General features: G+C 37.9%; 1 protein-coding gene across 1 annotated transcript; it reads left to right on the top strand.

Annotated features, from left to right (window-relative positions):
- The first annotated feature begins 1,044 nt into the window (after window positions 1-1,044).
- LOC138902682 (uncharacterized) lies at window positions 1,045-1,488 on the top strand. The gene has a single exon (XM_070190571.1). It carries the CDS (start codon window positions 1,045-1,047, stop codon window positions 1,486-1,488), a length of 444 nt encoding a protein of 147 aa, XP_070046672.1.
- The last annotated feature ends 5,861 nt before the right edge of the window (window positions 1,489-7,349 follow it).

Here is a 7,349-nt window from a genome sequence, read left to right as displayed (position 1 = left end):
TCGAGCAAGTGGCTTTGTTCGAAGATTTTTTGGAAAGAAAGTTTTAGTTGGGAACGGGGTTAAATCCCGACCTCAGGTTAGAGTTTATAAATTTTCTTAAAGTTAACGTTGATTGTTTTACGTGGTCGCACTCAGATATAGGTATCCCGTTGGAGGTAGCGGTCCACAAGCTCAGCTTGAATCCGAACTTCCCACTGATTAGGCAAAAGAAATGCCTGATAGCAGAGGTCAGGAACAGGTTTGTTAAGGAAGAAGTAACGTAACTTCTCAATATCAGTTCGATCCGAGAGGTAAAGTATCCGGAATGGTTAGCCAATGTAGTTATAGTACCTAAAAAAATAACAAATTTAGGATGTGTGTGGACTATAAGGATTTAAATAAGGCATGCCCTAAAGACTCATTCCCATTGCCGAATATTGATCAAATGATTGATGCTACAGCCGGGCACAAGCTAATGAGTATCCTTGATGCTTATTCCGGATACAATAAGATTAGGATGAACCCGGAAGTTCGGTAAAAAACTTCTTTCATCACAAACTTCATCACATATTTTTATAATGTGATGCCTTTTGGGCTTAAGAATGCCGGAGCCACTTATTAGAGGCTCGTTAATAAGATGTTTGAAAAGCATATAGGAAAAATGATGGAAGTATATATTGATGACATATTAGTTAAGTCTTTAAAGGCAGGGGATCATTTGAAACATGTCCAGGAAACTTTTGACATCCTAAGGAAGTACAATATGAAACTCAACCCCGAAAAATGTTCTTCAGGGTCGGCCCTGGAAAGGTACGATTTTTCTTGGTTTTAACTGATTATTTTACTAAAGCATGTCCATACTAAAAGATTGGAGAATGCAAAGTGGTTGACTTCATATGGGATCACATAATCTGCCCATTAGGAATACCGAAGGAAATCGCATGTGACAACGGGCCGCAGTTCATAGGTTCAACCAACAAGGTAATTATTCAAAACCTTAAAAAGAAGCTAGAAGATGCCAAGTGGCCCGATGAGCTACCGGGAATGCTATGGGCATATCGGACAATGACGAAGTCGAGTACGGGTGAAACGCCTTTCTCTCTCGTGTATGATTCGAAGGCTCTGATACCGGTGGAAGTGGTGGAGCTGACCTTTAGGTTTGACCGATCAAACGAAGAGGCAAACAATGAGGTGTTGTTGGTGAAGCTGGATTTTCTTAAGAAACGCAGGGACCTGGCGTACGTGAGGATGGCAGCTCAAAAACAAAGGATGGAAATGTATTATAATCGTGGGGCGAATCTCCGTTACTTCAAAGTAAGAGATTTGGTTTTGAGGAAGGTTACTCAGAGCACTAGGGAAGTCAATGCTGGAAATCTAGGACCAACATGTGAAGGTCCTTACCGTGTTTCAACTATCACCGGTAAAGGATCATATGAATTGGAAAATCAAGATGGAGTCAAACTACCCAAAAATTGGAATGTGACTCACCTCAAGAGGTATTATTGCTGATGATTTTTGCTAACACTGAAAGTATGTGCTGCACTCTTTTTCCCTTCGACCAGTTTTTGTCCCAATCGAATTTTTCTGGAAAGGTTTTTAACGAGACTGCAACAAAAAGCATACTACGAAGGAAGCGTCATTGGCAAAGACAAGACCTTTAAATATCAAGTCACTACTCACACTGATGGAAAACAACTATGTGAATGGTTAAATAATCTTTGGCTCGACGGCAAGCCTCGCCTTCCATTATTCAAAACGATTATTTAACTGTTCACAAGTTGTTTCCACCGGTGAAGCGACATTATGAATACAAGACTTCCAGTGTTCGAATTCTCATGCTTTACATTCGAACGCTGGGGGTAATGCATGATATGACACCAAGATTTCCACGAAAGCCAGGGACTGTAAGAACAGGGATCAATGTTTCATCAGGACCGTGGACTGCATGATCAGCCCCGTAGAAATAAGTTGTACAAGTTAGCAACTTGTATTGGAACTTTATTTACTTAAGAAAATAAACGCCTATGTACTTTTAAAGATAGAGGGAATAAAACAAAGTCCTTTTATTTTTATCTTATTTATTGTCCAAATGATGAGTTAATTTTATCGTTTCAAAGTTAACAAAAACTTCAAATGCTTGTGTTGGAATAAACATGAGACGTCCTCTTCAAGAGCACCGTAAATATAAGGGCCCTCTCTTATAAAACCCTCACAGTAAAGGGTAGGTTCCAGAAGAGATTATGCCCGGAATCAAAAGTTATCGATGAAGAAATATACCCGAAGCTTTATCAATTAAATGGAAAAAGAATATTTTTGCACAATACTTAAGCAAAAAACTCTTTTAAAGTGACAAACTCAATAAAAGTTTTGGCATAATTATAGAAGATTAAAAAAAAGAGAAAAATTATACATTGCTGCCAGAACCCGAAGAAGGAGAAGGATCTACGTTTCCTTTGGTAGAAGAAGCAAAATTTGACGCGCTCGAAACACACACTTAAATTATGCTCGCTAGTCAAAGATAGTATAGTATAATATCGTATCCACAGGGATTGGAGTTAAACAGTATTTTCTTAGTTTCTAGCTTGATTGCTATCTAGGAGAATCAACAATTGAGGTTTATATGTTTTCTAACTAAAATTAACTATGAATCTAAAGTTATTGACTAATGATAATCGAAACAAAGGTAAGCAAGGAAGTTATCAGTGGGAGAAAAATAGGGGTTGATAGGATAGGTGAAAGATAATTGTTTGGGATCTAACTCTAGATAATTCACTTCTAATGTTCAAGTGAGCCTCTCAAATTTACTTAATTATTAGTTCAAACGTTCAGCAAAAACTCCTTTCTCGGTTAAGTTTTAACCTCACAAGATGAACCAATTGAAGCACGTGAAGATATGCAAGAATGCGTAGTGGATTGGTCTTTAGGAGAACCTCTCTCGATTATCCTTCTAATTAGGTTTAATCAATGAATCAACTAGCCTCTTTTGATTACTAAGAAAATCTAATAAACTCAACTAACAATATAATGCAAAGATATCACAAGTTATGCCTCTCTCGATTACATGAACAAGTGAATATAGATGCAACAGTTAAATCATCCCAAACTCTTCAATACATAAAACTAGAGTTATAATCCACAAACAATCATCAATACACCAAATCCATCAAACCCTAAAGAGAACTACTCCATATACATGGAGGAATTCATCACAAATATAATTAAAATATAGGAAAGCATAAATTCAATCCAAACTCGGGTCTTGCGTGAGGAAGGAATGATGAAATCCTAGTGCTTTTGCTCTTCCAACTTCTCCTTAGCCTCCTTAGGTATAAATTATGTCAAAAAGTCCAAAAAATAATATTTTTCCATGTATTTATACCAAGTAGGGTCGGGCCCAGACGAAATCACCTTCTCCTAGCCGAAATAGGATTGTCACTCTGTAAATATTGCACAAACGCGCCAAATGGGGCGATGCTCCATGCAGAGCATTAGTGGGGAAATCCAGAGAGTTGGTTCTGACAGGCAGCAGGGAAATGCACAAGCGCGGTGCCCCGCGCACCACGGCAGTGGGCTTTTCTCAGAGTATGGAATTTTTCTTGCTTTTTGATATCCAGATGTGGTTCTCGACCCCCGAACGCAATCCCGACTTAATCCCTTAGGCTTTTACTCAGACTTCAAAGCTCGAATTGGCTCCATAACATCTACATCACTCGGAATCACTCCTACAAGGCATAAAACACACAATAAGTACAAAACACTAGCAATTAAAGCTAAAAAAAAAAAAAAAAAAGTGCAGTAAATTAAAGTGCAATAAGCGACTAAAATACGAGATTATAGCCTACCATCAACACCCCCACATTTAAACCATTGCTCGTCCTCGAGCAATCAAACTATACTTCATATAGACATGACCTTTTTCAACAACTCTCCAAACTCATCACACCAGGAATATTTAAAACAGATTAAGTACAATATCGTAACATCCTAACCTCAAAATTTGACTCAAAAGCACCACTCATCATTTATAACACGCTCACTTACTCTAACACAGAGGTCAACGACATTACCTTTCCTTCATAAATTAAGTGCCCTCACACAACAATAGAGAGTAGTTCCACACACAATAAACATTAAGAACAATTAGGACCTCAAGATAGAAATAATTCGCTCACTCTCAGAAACAACATTCATATGCCAGAAAAGACGTACCATAGGCTTGCCCATAGTGTACTACTCTACTAATTGAGCTCATTCAGTCAAGGATCAAGTAGGACTTTAATTGGTTGTAATGTAGGTTGTGGGACGGATAGGATACATTTAGATATAATAGTGACTATACCTCCCTAAGCACTTTAATACATACATTTCATTGTTCAAAACTCCACACTTATGTCAAACCAAAACTCCACCTTCACATCAATATACATTAACTCCCAACTTCTTTAAGCACAAATACATCAAGAGTTACCACTATCAAGAAATATTGTTCACAATCATAAAAAAAATTCTTTCTTTTTCAATTCAAGTGGCTCTTACTTTTTCATACTAGTGCACCTTTATCCTTCTTTCATTAGTTCCTCTCAAAAGCCAAACCAACCACCCCACACTTCAACTTTTAAAGTTCATATCAAATTCAAATGCTCACGAGAGGTAAAAAGTTCAAATAGATGGGCAATTCGAACAAATGGGTAAGGCTTGTACTGTGGTTGCCAAAGAAACGGGATTACAGGCTCAACGGGGTTAACTAAGTTGTATAACAATTAGGTGGGTAAAAGCATATAACTGGCTCAACAAAGAAATGCCTAGATCACTTCCAATACTGAATAAAACTACTATTTCGCTTTGCAAACACACAGGGCAAGTTCTAGACATCAAATAAAATGCACAGAATACACAAAACCTCACACACACATGGCACATAACTCACTCAGGATTGGACTATCAAGACATTCTAGTCAAAGCAGTTAAGTAAAGTTAAGATCATGCACTTTAAGGTACTTATACAAGAGTCAAAAATTGAGCTTAAGCGTCACAACTAAAGCACTCACTATTCTCAAGGCATAATAAAGTCAAGAGATATTGCCTTCAATTCAAACCATAGCACAAGATTTCCTACTCTTAAAAAAATAAAAACTAACTACAACCGGTTCAAACAAAACCCTTGGAAAAGAACTGCGGCACAAAGAAAAACCAAGGGGGACTTGTTACACTACCTAACAAAAGAAAATCTTTTTGTCTTTTTCTTTCGACTTTCATCCCTCAAGAAACCTGTCGATGATATCCATCGTTGGAAAAAATCAAAACTCTTATGGTCAGAGGCACCCCAATTTTTCATGGAGTTCACCTGGAGGTACTGCGAATGGTTGGCAACAAAATAACTCTAGACCGCATGGACAAAGAGCTCCAGCATTCCAAAATTAGCAGAGGCAGCAATTTCAGCCTCAATAGCCCATTCAGTCTGGCATTGAAGATCTCATGAAGGCCTTCATTCTGAAAACTGATGAGAGGTATGAAACTCATAGTGCAGCTATACGGGAACATGGAGCAGCTATCAAAGAAATATGTATTGGTTTTCGAAACTTAGAAAGACAGGTTGGGCAGCTAGCCACTCTATTGTCTGAGAGAGTCCTAGGTACTCCGCCAGCTGATACTGAGAAAAATCCCATAGAAATAGTGAATGTTGTGACCTTGAGAAGCAAGAAAGTATTGAAAGATACCAATCCAATCCAAAAATAGGTGGTACTTGAAAAGGAAAATGGGAGCAGATGAAGAATGATATTGATAAGAAGAAGAAAGGCAAGAAGGGAGCTGACAAAAAGAAGAAGGAGGAAACTTCGAGAAGGGATAAATCTAATGAGAGCGGCCATACGCTTGCTCTACCTTGTCCTCAAAAGCTATATAGAGAAAAGTTGGACAAGCAATTTGAGAAATTTCTGGATATGCTGAAACAGGTTAATGTAAATTTTTCATTCACAGAAGTGCTCTCCCAAATGCCAGATTATGCCAAATTCTTGAAGGAGATCCTGACAAAGAAGAAGAAGATATAAGAGACCTCAGTAGTCAAGCTCACAGAGCATTGCAGTGCGATATTGCAAAACAAACTCCCACAAAAGTGTGGAGATCTAGGGAATTTTACTATACCTTGCTCTTTAGGCTCTATTAATTTTGATAAATCTTTATGTGATTCTGGTGCGTCAATTAACTTAATACCTCTATCTATTTATAGGAAACTAGAGAAGGAGATTGGAGAGATAAGGTCAGTGCCAATATCTTTGCAGCTGGTAGACAAAACAACTCTGATACCCGAGGGGATAGTGGAAGATGTCTTAGTTCGAGTAGATAAGTTCGTATTTCCTGTAGATTTTATAGTAGTGAATATGGAGGAGAACAAGGAGGTCCCCCTCATCTTAGGAAGACAATTCTTAGCAACGGGTAGAGAAATATTAGATATACACGAGAGAAAGCTCATGCTTAGAGTGGGTGAGGAGACTGTAACTTTCAAGAAGAATGTAGAAACGGGGGTGAAAAAGGAGAAGCCGGCTGCAAGTATTGAATGAAAAGTGAAGGGCTCAAAAGAGAAGGCGGCGGCGAGTGAGAAAGATAAGTGTGGGGAGCACCCCAAAAAGGCTGAGAAGAAGCTATCTGCATGGATGTGCACATTAGTTCGAAGGCGGGGAATGGAGCCCGACTTCGACTCAGACCCCGACAAGATGTCCAGGGAAGCTTCCTTTACTTTATGCTTTTTAATTGTGTGTCATAGGGACATGCCACAACATAAAGTGTGGGGTGGGGGATAATTGTATGTTGTATGTATTATGTGTTAGTTTGTTAATTTTAGTAGTTAGAGATTTAAAAATAATTGAAAAAAAACATAAAAATTGAAAAAAAAATTGATTTTTCCCGACAATGGATATCATTCAACGGGTTTCTTTAGGGATTAAAGTCGAAAGAAAATGACAAAAAGATTTTCTTTTTTTAGGTAGTGTAATATTTACCCCTTGGTTTATTTTTGTGTCGCGGTTCTTTTCCAAGATTTTTGTCTGAATCGGGTGTAGTTAGTTTTTATTTTTGTTAGTAGTAGGAAACTTTGTGCTATGAATTGAATGGAAGGCAATATCTCTTGACTTTATTATTCCTTGAGAATAATGAGTTCTTTAGTTGTAACGCTTAGGCTCAGTTTTTGACTCTTGTATAAGTACCTTAAACTATAGGATCTTAACTTTGCTTAACTGCTTTGACTAGAATGTCTTGATAATCCAATCTTGAGTGAGTTATGTGCCATGTGTGTGTGAGGTTTTGTGTTATTGTGTGCATTTCATTTGATGTCTATAACTTGCCCCGTGTCTTTGCAAAGCGAAATAGTAGTTTTA

Source organism: Nicotiana tomentosiformis, chromosome 12, assembly GCF_000390325.3.
Source record: "Nicotiana tomentosiformis chromosome 12, ASM39032v3, whole genome shotgun sequence".
In the NCBI taxonomy this organism is placed as follows: domain Eukaryota; kingdom Viridiplantae; phylum Streptophyta; class Magnoliopsida; order Solanales; family Solanaceae; genus Nicotiana; species Nicotiana tomentosiformis.
This window is presented reverse-complemented; position numbering and strand designations above follow the sequence as displayed.

Bases quoted from the DNA above. Each gene is read 5' to 3' on its own strand.
- LOC138902682 (XM_070190571.1), top strand. From the start codon at position 1,045: ATGACGAAGTCGAGTACGGGTGAAACGCCTTTCTCTCTCGTGTATGAT.